This window comes from Salvelinus namaycush, chromosome 1 (assembly GCF_016432855.1).
Source record: "Salvelinus namaycush isolate Seneca chromosome 1, SaNama_1.0, whole genome shotgun sequence".
Lineage (NCBI taxonomy): Eukaryota > Metazoa > Chordata > Actinopteri > Salmoniformes > Salmonidae > Salvelinus > Salvelinus namaycush.
Window position 1 is genome coordinate 31,304,010 of NC_052307.1, and position 16,476 is coordinate 31,320,485.

At 43.5% G+C, this 16,476-nt stretch overlaps 1 protein-coding gene across 1 annotated transcript; it reads left to right on the top strand.

The window, feature by feature from the left end:
- Positions 1-2,804: 2,804 nt before the first annotated feature.
- LOC120034072 (protein SPT2 homolog) lies at positions 2,805-15,518 on the top strand. Its single transcript, XM_038980530.1, has 2 exons — positions 2,805-2,911; positions 11,616-15,518. Exon 2 carries the CDS (start codon positions 11,623-11,625, stop codon positions 13,162-13,164), a length of 1,542 nt encoding a protein of 513 aa, XP_038836458.1. The 5' UTR covers positions 2,805-2,911; positions 11,616-11,622; the 3' UTR covers positions 13,165-15,518.
- Positions 15,519-16,476: the final 958 nt, after the last annotated feature.

A 16,476-nucleotide genomic window follows, 5' to 3' on the forward strand; every position in this document is an offset into this window, starting at 1 on the left:
AGTTTCAAAACGATTTATTTTTATTATTATAATTACAAAAAAATGTGAATCACATTTGTATTTGAAGTAACCTTGACGGCATTGTGCCCGTACCCCAGTTTGGGAATACCTGGCTTAAGCTACTCAACTGACCTAAGAGCAGTGGAATGTTCCTACCACCCACCAGATAAATAATCATAAATAATGTTTCTACCCACACAGGTTTGTAGAATTGACCACATTACACCATATGGCAATCACTGGATGAGTGTTACTCACCATCGATGGCACACCATGGATTTTGATAGGTGGACCTTGGCATGACAATGATTGACAAGGAGTTGGCATGATAGCATAAACTGATTGGCACTTAGCCTACAGTGAAGTGCAGATATTGCTTAACCTATCACATTTCCACTTTCCATCCTGTCTGACTATAGCCTCGTACGAACCATCCTGATCTCGCGAGCTTACATTCTGCTCACGAGATCAGAACCAGAACCAGATAGGACCTGAATAGATTCATGTAGTGAAATAAAGTCAATAAAAAGTAAAGAGATGGTCAATAAAATAGTTTATTATACATTTTATCATATTGTTTTTTATTGTTGGAACATGGGACTTAACATGAAAAAGATCTTGCAGTTTCCTTTCAATCACCCAGTCTGGATTTGTTGATTGAATACATGCTTAGAGGAGATAAATCTAGCACTGATCTCTACTTCATAGAATCAAATCTGCAATGACAATATTGTCTTGACTGACTGGTATGCTGTACAGTATATCTAAACCCTAAAGTGAGGTGAGTCAGTCAGGGAACAATCTTTGGCAGGAAGCAATTGCAGCTCCCCAAGTAGCGTGTGTGTGTCTGTGTGTGTGTGTGTGTGTGTGTGTGTGTGTGTGTGTGTGTGTGTGTGTGTGTGTGTGTGTGTGTGTGTGTGTGTGTGTGTGTGTGTGTGTGTGTGTGTGTGTGTGTGTGTGTGTGTGTGTGTGTGCGCGTGTGTGTGTGTGCGTGTGTGTGTGTGCGTGCGTGTGCGTGCGCGCAGCTAGAGAGAAAGCAGGAATAGAGACAGTGCCAAAAAGGATAGGATAAGGATTCACTGGATAGTTGTAGACAATTATGTTATAAATACAAAAATGGAAAACTATGATGGCAAGCTGAATATTGGTCTCTTAATAAGGCCAAAGAACAGTCTTACAAAAGAAAAAAGTAAAAGCTAGTCATTCTGTGGGCTAATTATCCATTTGTCCTTCGTTTTTCATCCTGAAATTGACATCACTTGCTGGCTCCAAGTTATATTTGCGTCCATGTTGGTAACTTCTGGTAAGCGTGTCAATGGAAACTCTCCCCCTGCCAGCTATCCCTGGATCATTAAAAGCAGGACACGCTGTAAAATGTACCGTTCTCCTAGCAGCAGGATATTATGATGGCAGGAGGATCGCAGATTTTTTTGTCTAAATTAAGAGTACCCCTGCAAAAACATGCTAAATTTTGGGATTATCAATATTTTTTGCACTCTAGTGCAGTGAAACGGTTTTTCCCAGCATTGCAACAACCTCTGAAAAAAATAAAGGGATAATTTGACGTATTTTATTTTTTATATTGTATAATTGATACTAGCATTTATTTTGAAGGTTTAAACTGGTATGTTGAAAGCTATTGTGTAGGCTATTATTAAAACCAGTTGACCTGACAGCCAGCCTTTTTGCACTGTTTCGCTGTGGCTTTAGTCATCAATTTAGCAAGAGGGCAACATTTTATTCAGTGTTGTAGAGTCCGCTCTCGGGACCACATGTTGAGTGTCTAGGTCTTGTATATGTGTGTCTGATACATTTGTACTCGGTCTTGACTCGGTTTCGGACAGTAAGGACTCCTAATTTCTTCCTGAGACCAGCAGAGAAAAAAACGAATAATTATCAGCTTCCATTCAGTCAGCGCACAAAACCGCTTCACCAGGCCAAATATATATGCAATCCTTTCTTGAAACATTAATATTTTAACAGCCTTGTCTATTATAGACAGTGGCAAACCTATAGGCCTTCAGTGTGTGACAGGTTCGTGATTCTGAAAAGACAGCAACCATAATACCAGCGCAATCATAGGAGAGTGCACTTTTTGTAAAACACTAAGGGCCAGTGGTGTCTGGAGGGTATACACAGGTATAAACTGTATACCCACATTTTTTTCAGTGGTCATTGCATATACTCACTTCTTATTAATCCCTACTGATGCGTATCAAAGTAGTGTAGTGGAGGTATACGATTTATCAATTATGTACTACAATAGAGAAATCATGCACAAAGTAGCCTCCACAATCGCAAAGCACTTGAAATAGAGCACCCAATGTAATATACTGGGTTAGTAGAGACCCTATTGAGAGACCCTATAGAGACCCCACCTCACTTTAGCTGAGATAGGTAGACATGTTCTCTCTACAAGCCAATATGTATCCCATGTACAGTCCATTACAGTGTATTGCATTGGGGGCCATGGAGGGAACGGAGTGAAAAGTCAGCAACAGGCCGATATTTTCCACCCCACTTTAGTTTAGACATGTAGAAAAGTTATATATACTACCCAATATTCTCAACATACCAGTGACAACATTGTATTTTTTCGTTATTGGTATATTTTTTTTTTTTTAAGAATATTTTTTATTTGTTTTCATAAATTACTGATTGCATTTTCTTGTTGTCACAATAGAGGTGGCCATTGATTAAAATGCAATATCTTTTGAATGCAATGTTTTGAAATGCGAGCTTTTATTTAGAAGGTTTCCTCATTACCATACCAACGTGACGTTATCGTTTGTGCTGCTGGTAGAATAATAGTCGCTGTAGGCCTATTCAACTACTGCTATCCAAGAAAGGGCGGCGGCAACCTAACGGACAAAACAAGCGTCACCAACGTCGCATTGGCACATTAATAACGGTAAGGTGCTACATTTTAGGCTATTTCTTTTAGAACATGTGTAGTTTTAAAATATAATGAAATAGGGAATGTTTGGCTTTCGAACTGTGCTTGTCTGATTTGATAGAACGTAGCAGGTGCCGACGTTTCCGAAATAGATGACCGGACTTTTTTAGCCTTTATAGCCTATTAAGGGTAGAAAACACTGACGTTTTAAATATTCTACGCAATGATAATACTCGGTACCGCGCTGAATTTTGGGGTGAGCTTTAACACGTTCCTTTGCAGAGAAAAACATCACCAAATTGTAGGGCGCACGCGCCTTACATAAATGTAGCCAAACAACGTCGTAAATTCGTTATTTGTAGAATCTGTGGATCGCATACACAAATGCTATGTAAAGATTAGAATAATGTGTGTAGTATGTTAGAATAGGTTATGTGACCAGGTGGCGTGACTGTCACATTGTAGCGCCATTTTGAAACGATTCAAGCGATTAGTGCCTTCAGAAAGTACTCATACCCCTTGACTTTGGCTGTTACAGTCTGCATTCAAAATGGACTCAATTTACTTTTTTCTCACCCATCTACACACAATATACCATAATGACAAAGTGAAAACGTGTTTTTAGAAATGGCTGTAAATTTATTGAAAATTAAATACAGAATATCTTATTTGCATAAGTATTCTCACCCTTTTGCTATGACACTCCAAATTTAGTTCAGTTGCATCCAATTTCCTTTGATCATCCTTGAGATGTCACTACAATTTGATTAGAATCCACCTGTGGCCAATTCAATTGTTTGGACATGATTTAGAAAGAAACACACCTGTCTATACCGGGTCCCAAAGTTGACAGTGCATGTCAGAGCAGAAACTATACCATTAAGTCCAAGGAACTGTCCGTAGATCTCCAAGATATAATTGTGATGAGGCATATTTTTCCAAATGTTGTTACATTACAGCCCTATTCTAAAATATATTAAATTGTCCCCCTCCCATCAATCTACGCACAATATCCCATAATGACAAAGCAAAAACATTTTTTTTTCTTCTCAAATGTATCAAAAATAAAAAAAAGTATTCAGACCCTTTACTCAGAACTTTATTGAAGCACCTTTGGCAGCGATTACAGCCTCGAGTCTTCTTGGGAATGACGCTACAAGCTTGGCACACCTATATTTGGGGAGTTTCTCCCATTCTTCTCTGCAGATCCTCTCAAACTCTGTCAGGTTGGATGGGGAGCGTCGCTGCACAGCTATTTTCAGGTCTCTCCAGAGATGTTTGATCGGGTTCAAGTCTGGGCTCTGGCTGGGCCACTCAAGGACATTCAGAGACTTGTCCCGAAGCCACTTCTGCATTGTCTTGGCTATATGCTTAGGGTCATTGTCCTGTTGGAAGGTGAACCTTCGCCCCAGTCTGAGGTCCTGAGCACTCTGGAGCAGGTTTTCATCAAGGATCTCTCGGTACTTTGCTCCGTTCATCTTTCCCTTGATCCTGACTAGTCTCACAGGCCCTGCTGCTGAAAAACAACTCCACAGCATGATGCTGCCACCCCCATGCTTCACCGTAGGGATGGTGCCAGGTTTCCTCCAGACGTGACGCTTGGCATTCAGGCCAAAGAGTTCAATCTTGGTTTCATCAGACCAGAGAATCTTGTTTCTCGTTATAAGGATGTAACAAAATGTGGAAAAGTCAAGGGGTCTGAATACTTTCCGAATGCACTGTATATCTGGGGAAGGGTATAAAACAATTTCTAGAGTGTTGAACGTTTCAAAGAGCACAGTGGTCTCCATTGGGAAATGGAAAAATATGGAACTACCCAGCCTCTGCCTAGAGCCAGTGGTGACCCGTCATTGAGACCCACCTGTTTGCATGTTATTTTGGCATTAATTCGTGTCACATATCAGTTTGCAAACAATTAAAAAAGAAAAACAATACTTGAGTTAATAAAGCCGTATACAGGCATAGTCTCTTTCTTGAGTAAGGCAGCTCCAAAATGCAGGTGTTTCAGCCTTGCTCAGTGCTTTCTGTGGTGTCAGGGCAGCCAGCAAAGGTTCAAGGTCATTGGCCACAGATAAAAGGATGTCAAATCACATCTACCATAGCTTTGATTGGATTGATCATGTCAACATCATACTTTCACAATCTTAGCTAGCAAGCTAGACAAGTAGTCTGATTCATGTCGACACTCTACTGGCAAATTCTTTTCAATCCTTGTGATATAAAGAGAAATTATAGATAATGTATCATAGCGCATCCGCCATTGGACATAAACATTACACAACAAGTCGGTAATTGCGAATTCAACAACGAGTGATTTAGAAGGATTCAATGGCTAACTGCAATCGTCACAAAGCAATCACTATTTTGCTTCCCCTGCCTGCTATTCGGTGGAGGTCTGGGTTTAAGGATTTAAAACATCTGTCTGAAAGTGTCACTTTTCCAAGCTTAAAAGGATAAGCATTCACACTCAATACCATGGGGCAGACAAGGTTGAATACATTGGCCATGCTGTCAATCCAGCATGACTTCTGCCACGTTCAAAACAACTTGAAACTGGGAAATCTCAGACTTCAGTGCGTTCAAGACATCTGAGATCTCAATACGTTTTGAACGGTCTTCCAACTCGGATTTCCAAGTTGCGAACTCGGGCCTCTTTCTAAAACTCAAGATCTGTGATGTCATGATTCGACCTTGTTTTTTTCCGAGTTCTCAGTTGTCTTGAAAGAACCATAAATCCAGAGAATGCCAGACTTTGATGACAAAGTTTTCCCACAAGAAGGACCGCCACGTTCATGTGAGCACAGCACAACAATGGTGAGTCCAAAAATATGTATTGTATTCTTAAGCAATAAGGCCCGAGGAGGTGTGGTATATGGCCAATATACCACGGCTAAGTGCTGTTCTTATGCTTGACGCAATGCGGAGTGCCTGGACACAGCCATTAGCTGTTGGCCACATATCACAACCCCCCGAGGTGCCTTATTGGGTAAGATGGCGCCGACAGATAGGGCAGCTGTGCTTCTCTCTCCAAAGCAGAATTAGCCCAGAATTGTTTTTGTGTTGTTACATACAACCGGAAATAACTTTTGGATATCAGAGCGGTGGTAACTCACCAGCATTACGACCAGGAATACGACTTTCCCGAATTGGATCCTTTGTTCGTACCCCCCGGGGCAATTGAACTGATTCCAGAGGCTGATCCAAAACACCGCCGGCGGAGAAGAGGTATTCGGAGTGTACTCCTATTCCGATTTAGGAGGCACCGCTTATGAGTATATTACTCACTAATATTTATTCTCTGGATAATAAAGTAGACGAGCTAAGGGCTAGGATCTCCTTCCAGTGAGACGTCAGGGTTTGTAACATACTCTGTTTCACGGAAGCATGGCTCTCGGGATATACTGTATGAGTCCGTACAGCCAGTTGGTTTCTCAGTTCATCGCGCAGACAGGAATAAAGATCTCTCCAGGAAGGAGAAGGGTGGGGGTGTATGTTAAATGATTAACTACTCATGGTGTAATTGTGATAACATACAGAAACTCAAGTCATTTTGTTCACCCGACCTAGAATACCTCACAATCAAATGCCGACCGTATTACCTCCCAAGGGAATTCTCTTCGGTTACAGTCACAGCCGTGTATATTCCCCCTCAAGCCAATACCACGACGGCCCTCGAACTACACTGGACTCTATGCAAACTGGAAACCACATATCCTGAGACCGCATTTATTGTAGCCAGGGATTTTAACAAAGCTAATCTGAGGAAAACGCAATTGAAGTTCTACAAACACAGTGACTGTAGCACTCGCTCTGAGAACATTGGACCACTGCTACTTAACTAGAAATGCCTACAAGGCCCTCCCCCGCCCTCCCTTTGGCAAATCTGATCACGACTCCATTTTGCTGCTCCCTTCCTATAGGCAGAAACTCAAACAGGAAGTACCCATGCTACGGACTATTCAACGCTGGTCTGACCAATCGAAATCCATGCTTCAAGATTGTTTTGAACTCGCGGACTGGGATATGTTCTGGGTAGCCTCTGAGAAAAATATTGACAAATACACAGATACGGTGACTGAGTTTATCAGGAAATGTATACGAGATGTCGTACCCACTGTGACTATTCAAACCTACCCAAACCAGAAACCGTGGATAGATGGCAGCATTCGTTCAAAACTGAAAGTGCGAACCACCACATTTAACCATGGCAAAGTGACTGGGAATATGGCCGAATACAAACAGTGTAGTTATTCCCTCTGTAAGGCAATCAAACAGGCAAAACATCAGTAAAGAGACAAAGTGGAGTCTCAATTCAACAGCTCAGACATGAGATGTATGTGGCAGGGTCTACAGACAATCAATGACTACAAATGGAAAACCAGCCACGCCGCGGACACCAACGTCTTGCTTCTGGACAAGCTAAACACCTTTTTCGCCCGCTTTGAGGATAACGCAGTACCACCGACGGGGCCAGCTACCAAGGACTGTGGGCTCTCATTCTCCGTGGCCGACGTGAGTAAGACATTTTAAGCATGTTAACCCTCGCAAGGCTGCCGGGCCAGACAGCATCCATAGCCGTGTCCTCAGAGCATGTGCAGACCAGCTGGGTGGAGTGTTTTTACAGACATATTCAATCTCTCCCTATCCCAGTCTGCTGTCCCCACATGCTTCAAGATGTCCACCATTGTTCCTGTACCCAAGAAAGCTTAGGTAACTGAACTAAATGACTATCGCCTTGTAGCACTCACTTCTGTCATCATGAAGTGCTTTGAGAGACTAGTCAAGGATCATATCACCTCTACCTTACCGGCCCCCCTAGACCCACTTCAATTTGCTCGCCACCCCAATAGATCCACCGACGATGCAATCGCTATCGCACTGCACTCTGCCCTATCCCATCTGGACAAGAGAATGCTATGTAAGAATGCTGTCCATTGACTATAGCTCAGCATTCAACACCATAGTACCCTGCAAGCTCATCATTAAGCTCAGTGCCCTGGGTCTGAACCCCGCCCTGTGCAACTGGGTCCTGGACTTCCTGACGGGCCGCCCCCCAGGTGGTGAAGGTAGGAAACAACACCTCCACTTCGCTGATCCTCAACACAGGGGCCCTACAAGGGTGCGTGCTTAGCCCCCTCCTGTACTCCCTGTTCACCCATGACTGCGTGGCCACGCACGCCTCCAACTCAATCATCAAGTTTGCAGACGACACAACAGTAGTAGGCCTGATTACCAACAATGATGAGACAGCCTACAGGGAGGAGGTGAGGGCCCTGGGAGTGTGGTGCTAACCTCTCACTCAACATCAACAAAACAAAGGAGCTGATTGTGGACTTCAGGAAACAGCAGAGGGAGCACCCCCCTATCCACATCAATGGGACTGCAGTGGAGAAGGTGGAAAGCTTCAAGTTCCTCGGCGAACACATCACTGACAAACTGAAATGATTCACCCACACAGACTGTGTGGCGAAGAAGGTGCAACCTCAGGAGGCTGAAGAAAGCCACGACCTGTTCACCCTGCTATCATCCAGAAGGCGAGGTCTGTACAGATGCATCAAAGCTGGGACCGAGAGACTGAAAAACAGACTGTTAAATAGCCATCACTAGCACCTTAGAGGCTGCTGCCCTATATACATAGACTTGAAATCACTGGACACTTTAATAATGGAACAGTAGTCACTTTAATAATGTTTACATATTTTGCATTACTCATCTCGTGTATATACTGTATTCTATTCTACTGTATTTTAGTCTATGCCGCTCCGACATTGCTCATCCAAATATTTATGTGTTCTTAATTCCATTCCTTTACTTTAGATTTGTGTGTATTGTTGTGAAATTGTTAGATATTTCTTGTTAGATATTGCTGCACTGTTGGAGCTAGTAACACAAGCATTTCGCTACACCCAAAATAACATCTGCTAAACATGTGTATGTGACCAATAACATTTGATTTTGATTTGCTATTATAAACTGGTTACCAACGAAATTAGAGCAGTAAAAATAAATGTTTTGTCATAATCGTGGTATACGGTCTGATATACCACGGCTGTCAGCCAATCAGCATTCAGGTCTTGAACCACCCAGTTTATAATGCTGCATAAATTATGTAATATGCCAGGGAGATATGTATACTGGAGCTAAGAAAGTAATACTAAGTGTATGTTGTGTTTTAGGGAAATGTCATCATTGAATATTGTAAAAGCTTTCATTGTGTGCTTATATGCCCCCGTTATTTATGCTACGGTTCTGATTTGGTGTACAAGGAGAATACTGTAAGAACGGCCCATGTTCTGATTTCTGTCACTGTACATTTCAAGAGTGCTGAACAAATACACTGCTCAAAAAAATAAAGGGAACACTTAAACAACTCAATGTAACTCCAAGTCAATCACACTTCTGTGAAATCAAACTGTCCACTTAGGAAGCAACACTGATTGACAATAAATTTCACATGCTGTTGTGCAAATGGAATAGACAAAAGGTGGAAATTATAGGCAATTAGCAAGACACCCCCAATAAAGGAGTGGTTCTGTAGGTGGTGACCACAGACCACTTCTCAGTTCCTATGCTTCCTGGCTGATGTTTTGGTCACTTTTGAATGCTGGCGGTGCTTTCACTCTAGTGGTAGCATGAGACGGAGTCTACAACCCACACAAGTGGCTCAGGTAGTGCAGCTCATCCAGGATGGCACATCAATGCGAGCTGTGGCAAGAAGGTTTGCTGTGTCTGTCAGCGTAGTGTCCAGAGCATGGAGGCGCTACCAGGAGACAGGCCAGTACATCAGGAGACGTGGAGGAGGCCGTAGGAGGGCAACAACCCAGCAGCAGGACCGCTACATCCACCTTTGTGCAAGGAGGAGCACTGCCAGAGCCCTGCAAAATGACCTCCAGCAGGAGGTCCACATGACAGTGCACCTTTTAGTTTGCAAAAAGGCACGTGAAAGACTGAGAGCGTAAGGTAAAAGATTATGTAGTCTGCTAAGACAAAAATGTAACTCTTTGGCTTAAATGCAAAGCTCTGTCTGGAGAAACCCAGACACAGCTCATCACCCGTCTAACATTCCTACCGTGAAGCATGGTGGTGGCAGAATCATGCTATGAGGATGCTTTTCAGCATCAGGGACTGGGAGACTAGTAAGGATAGAGGGAACAATGAATGGAGCCAAATACAGGCAAATCCTTAATGATAACCTGCTTCAGAGTGCAAATGACCTTAGACTGGGGCGAAGATTTACATTCCAACAGGACAATGACTCCAAGCATACAGCCAAAGCATCACTGGAACGGCTTCAGAACAAGAATGTGAAAGTCCTTGATTGGCCCAGCCAAAGCCCAGACTTGAATCCCATTGAAAATCAGTGGAACTACACAAAGATTGCTGTTTACCTACGCTCCCCATGAAACTTAACATAGCTTGAGAAAATATATTTTTGTATTTTATTTTCAATACATTTTACAAAGCTGTCTAAAAGCATGTTTTTACTTTGTCATTATGGGGTATTGTGTATAGATGGGTGAGAATCTATTTATTCAATTTTCAGGCTGTAACAACAAAATGTGCAATACGTCAAGGGTAATGAATACTTTCTGAAAGCACTGTATGTTATTTTTGTTCTCGGTTAGACAGCCAGCATTGGCTATCGGGCACTCTGGGTTACTTATGATGAATGCTCAAAAGAATTTCTCAAGACATTAATATTAACGCTACTTTGTCAATTCTAGCATACACACCGAAATGGGCAAATTAAGGCTGTATGAGGCAGCCCGTCTAGATCAGTTTCATAACATCAACATTGATGTGCGCGCATGGTACAGAATGAATAGAGAAATAAATCCCTATATTGACCACTGGCTTAAGACTGTATTTTGGGCAAGGCTCCCATTGTTTTATGTATTCATGCAGTACCAGCCTAGACACTAGATAGTCCATTGTTACATACAGTAGGCCTACACAGAGCCATATATTTAAATAAATACTGTATATGGCTCTCGGTCTACATGATTATTATGTAATGTAGACGGATCTGAATATTGAGATGCAGGCCTAACTCAAGTTCGGCAGTGGGTGGGGCAGTAGGGAGGGGCTTTGGCTTCTATAGCGTTTTTGGTTCTGTAACATTTTGGGTGGAAATGGAATTAACTAACGTGTCTTGTGACACAGGTCCCCACCATTCTTCAGTCAGCGCTACTCTTATCATTAACCGAGGAGCTAAAGTGACTAATTTTAAATTATTTACACCCAGAGGATACACTGGGCACTCTGGGGATTTTCCACCCTGTTGGCTTGGTGTTTACTGTATCTGGTAGTTTGGTTAATCACCTCAGAGACCGAATGAGGGAACCCATTCTCAAATTCTCTAGCTTACTTTTAAAAATGATTTTCTAGTTGTATGTACAGTCCTATTGTCTATGTAGGTTTATGATTTGTCTTAACATTTTGAGTTGGGCCAGTTCCTCTAACTACTAACTACAGATGGAACTGGTGGGACTTGGACTGGTGGAATAAACAGACTCTTATTTTTTTATTCTCTAAATTACAGTTATGTAGAGTATACAGTATTGACCTATATGGTTATCTGAAAAATGTTATACTGTAAGAATGTCTTTTAAAAGGGAACCGGTGAGTGTTATCCACAGAAATTAGCTAATGGAAATTCAAACTTTCTTCTTCTCCCCCTTATTGCTCTCTCTCTCTCTCCTTCTCTCTGTCTCTGCAGTGCAGTAATGATGAAGCTCAGCTCTCCTCTGGCCGTGCTGTGCCTTTCTCTCCTGCTGCTCAATGCCCACCTCTCCCTGGCCAAGAGAGGGGGAGGAGGCTTTGGTGGTAAATCTAGCATAGGCTTTGGGAAGAAACCTTCCTCCACCTCCAACCGTGGAGGCACCAACACTCAACGCAGACCCAACCAAGGGACCAATAACCAGCCAGGGAACTACCCTCGCCAGCCCCAGAGCCCGCAGAACCCCCAAGCAGGGTACCCGCAGCAACCAGGAGGTTATCCACAGCAACCAGGGGGGTACCCTCAACAGCCAGGCAGGGCAGGATACCCTAACCAAGGGGGGTACCCTAACCAAGGTGGCTACCCTGCTGGAGGATATCCAGCTGGAGGGTACCCAGGGGGCTACCCGGCAGGAGGCTATCCAAACAGATACCCAGCTGGTGGAGGCTATGGTGGAGGCTATGGTGGAGGCTATGGTGGCGGTTATGGAGGGGGCTACATGAACCAAAACCCCAACAACCGGATCCTTAGCCCTGGCTACGGGGGCAGTTATGGCTATGGGGGGTATGGTGGTGCAGGTGGCTCCCCGTTCTCCCGCTCGGTGCAGGGGATGGGGATGGGACCCTCTCAGCAGTCCAGGGGGTTTGGGCGTAATGCAGCGATGGCGGCCGGGGCTGGGGTTGTGGCTGGGATGGCTCTGGGTTATGGACTGGGCCGGTTTCCCCGGCCTCACTTCGGCTTTCACAACCCCCAGGAGGAGTACTATTATAACCACTACATGTACAGGAAGTACGGCACCAAATCCACTGATGACAATGACTACAGCAGGGACTACCGCTTCAGCCCGCCTCCACAGTCCTATGATAACTACATGAAGAACTGTATGAAGAGGACTGACCTGCTGAGAGGTGGGGAGAAGGGTGGATCGGAAAAAGGAGCCAGGGAGAACTCACCACCACAGGGAGCTGCGGACAGCACCAGCACTCAGGTAATCGAGCCCAGTGGAGGAGGCACTGCAGTCGGGGAGAAGAGTGAAGAGCCAGCCCCTGTTCCTGGAGGTTCCACCAATACTACCGACCCCGGTTCCACCCAAGCACCAGGCAGTGGCCCCAGTAACAGCTCCGCCACAGAGGGCAGTCCCAGTGAGAGTAATGCCACAGCTGAGAGTAACGGTACAGCAGCGACTGAGAAGCCTGTGACCCCTGAACCCTTGAACCCTAACCCTCAAACCCCCCCTCCTGCAACCACGCCCCTCCCCCCAGCCATAGCTGAGCCTGAGGATGATGATGAGGAAAATATAGTGAGCATCTCTGAGATTGGCTACCCAGCGCTGATAGAGCAGATGAAGGCTCGGAGGTGTGTGGAGCTTTACATGGTGTACGCCGAACACTACCTGGAGAAAAAGGAGGAGGACAAGAAGAACACGCCCCGGGGAAGACCCAGAGGAGGAGTGGAGAGACTGGGAGGAGGAGGATACCAGGCACTGCTAACTGTACTCACCTCTACTGCACTACTGCTGCTGAACAGCAACATGCTACTACTGCACTGAGGCAGAGAGAGAGCAAGAAACAGAGAGAGAGAAATAGAGGGAAGAAGGAGAAAGGACACAATGTTTGCTGTCACACTATGTGAGTCGGAGTCAAGAATGGGGCTGATGGAGGGATGTAAGGATGGAGGGATGCAAGGACAGTCTGTCTTCTTCTCTCATCCTCCTTTGATCCACGCCTCAGGACTCTCTATAATAAGTGGACTTTTTTGATTGATAAATTCTATGGATTTTTGTTCTGGTTTTGTATTGTTGTTTCTCATGCACTGTTACTTGCATTATATGAATCTGTAATAATGCGCCTGTGTGTTACTAAAATGCTGGCACTTTTTAAAATCCAACCCTGCTGTAGCCAAGTACTACAGCCTCATGCATGCAGCATGACTATTATATACAGCATATTTCATAAATAAGATAAATATCGATTAAGGTTAAGCAGGGACTGGCCCGATCACGCCCTGTTCCCAGCACCAACAGGGATTCCAGGAGAACTTATATGCTGTATTATATGGCAGACAGACTGAAGGGAAACGGCCATTTACTCCATTACATCACATGAACTGGAAATACTAGGTGTGTGTGTGTGTGTGTGTGTGTGTGTGTGTGTGTGTGTGTGTGTGTGTGTGTGTGTGTGTGTGTGTGTGTGTGTGTGTGTGTGTGTGTGTGTGTGTGTGTGTGTGTGCAATGTAAGCAGATAGGACTGTCGTGTAAATATTGATTGAGATAAGATGACTCTTGTGACGATGATAACACCACATAACATCCATATTAACATCAGCTGGGGAAGGGGAATTGTTGAATATGACAGTCAAGTATGCATGACAATGAATGTGAGCTTTATATTATTGACTATGGCTTGTATTTATTTTAGCTTAATACAATACACATACCTGTACAATTTTAACTGGCGTTTGCTTGTAAGACTACTAATAACACCATTCTAACGTAACCTCTTTCGTACATGGGGGCTGTGATTCTGCATAAGCATGTATACATTTTACTACGGTGGCAAAAGAGAATCCATTTGACAAACATTGCTAGCTTGACTTCACCTTATTTATGGAAGGGCTAACAGTTTGGTCATATGCTCTGATGAGGTCCGAAGACTGAAATGTTAACCTCCTGTAATGGGGGGGAAACAGTGGTACGTAAGCAGTGGGAGCTGCTTCTTTAGAATCTAGAGTTTAGATTCTTTAGAAACTAACTCATTTGCCAGAAACTCTTCTTAGATGTGTGCTTGCATCCCTTGTCTTTCACCCAGCTGATATCCTATGTAAGGGATGGCTGTCAGGTTATCTGAATCAATCATCCTGTATCGGGGCTTGATGTCATCTTTATCTGTTATGTGTCTTTAACGTTGTGGTTAATATGTTTGATACTATTCCGTGGATTGATTTAGTTTGCTTTGTATTGTTATTATATGTCAAGTAAGCTGCATGTGCTCAAAGACACTTGCGTAAACCTGATTTCTTTCTTTGCTCCGACTCCAAGGCCCTTCTCTTTTGTACATTCCTTTCTTCCCTCCTTCCCCTTTCTGGTGTCTTGCTTTCCTCTCTGTGGTGGGGAAGTGACTGTAGATTGTACTCTAAGGGCTCTTGTTGTCTAGGCCCAGGCTTTGAACCAGGCCACTGTAGCGGCAGCCCTACAAGTCAAGGAATACGGATTCAGACAAACACTGTCCACTTTAAAGTAATGGTCTTAGTCAACTTGGTACCTGGTAATATTAAGGTAAATGATAAGCATATGACAATGATATAAGTTGAACTATAATGTTAGATGTGGGTTCTAACCAGATATATAGAGAGAAGTAGCTAGATTGAAGTCTAAATACTGTATGCGTTGGGGTGTAAACAGATTTATTTTTATGGAGTTAGAATACTTTTGGAATATATTGGATAGACGATGGGGGGGGGGAAACTCCTTGTTTACCATCATGTCATAAACAATTTCTACATTGTCTTGAGCCTTGAATGTATGGGTGTGCATACTCTGTTAATGTAAATACTTCCTCTGTGATAAAATATAAATGTGTTTTGTGTCCATTCCTCTTCTATAATCTGTCAGTTTTCATTCTGGCCTTCACTCTATTTAACGCTCGACAGGACAGCCCTAATTCAAGGCTTTCTTCAGCACTCATGTCTTAGTTTTTTTGTATCTTTTCCCCTACCGGTCTGTGCTCTGGGGCGTGTTCAGCAGGACACAATGTTTTTGGAATGTTCAAATAGTAATATGTAATGTAGAACAAACATGCCTCTGACATGTAGACCAAGGATTTTGGCTCTATTCATGGAATTTCTATCTGCAACATTCAACAATGTTTGGCTACTGAATGTGGCCCTGGTTTATGTTTCAGTGAGGTTTGGCTTAAGTATTATGTTGTGACTGTTCTGTGGACACAACATTGTTGTGCATCAGAGTGCTGGCATACAGTACCAGTCAAAAGTTTTGACACACCTACTCATTCCAGGGTTTTTCTTTATTATTACTACTTTCTACATTGTAGAATAATGGTGAAGACATCAACACTATGAAATAACACATATGGAATCATGTAGTAACCAAAAAAGTGTTAAACAAATCAAAATATATTTGAGATTATTCAAAGTAGCTACCCTTTGCATTGATGACAGTATTGCACACTCTTGGCATTCTCTCAATCAGCTTCATGAGGTAGTCACCTGGAATGCATTTCAATTAACTGGTGTGCCTTGTTAAAAGTTATTTTTTGGAATTTCTTTCCTTCTTCAAGCAAATTTCAATCAAATGTATTCATAAAGCCCTTCTTACATCAGCTGATGTGACAAAGTGCTGTACAGAAACCCAGCCTAAAACCCCAAACAGCAAGCAATGCAGGTGTAGAAGCACGGTGGCTAGGAAAAGCTCCCTAGAAAGGCCAGAACCTAGGAAGAAACCTAGAGAGGAACCAGGCTATGAGGGGTGGCCAGTCCTCTTCTGGCTGTGCCTGGTGGAGATTATAACAGAACATAGCCAAGATGTTAAAATGTTCATAGATGACCAGCAGGGTCAAATAATAATCATCACAGTGGTTGTCGAGGTTGCAACAGGTCAGCACCTCAGGAGTAAATGTTAGTTGGCTTTTCATAGCAGATCATTCAGAGTATCTCTACCGCTCCTGCTGTCTCTAGAGAGTTGAAAACAGCAGGTCTGGGACAGGTAGCACGTTCGGTGAACAGGTCAGGGCTGCAGGCAGAACTGTTGAAACTGGAGCAGCAGCACGACCAGGTGGACTGGGGACAGCAAGGAGTCATCAGGCCAGGTAGTTCTGAGGCATGGTTCTAGGGCTCAGGTCCTCCG

Bases quoted from the DNA above. Each gene is read 5' to 3' on its own strand.
- LOC120034072 (XM_038980530.1), top strand. From the start codon at position 11,623: ATGATGAAGCTCAGCTCTCCTCTGGCCGTGCTGTGCCTTTCTCTCCTG.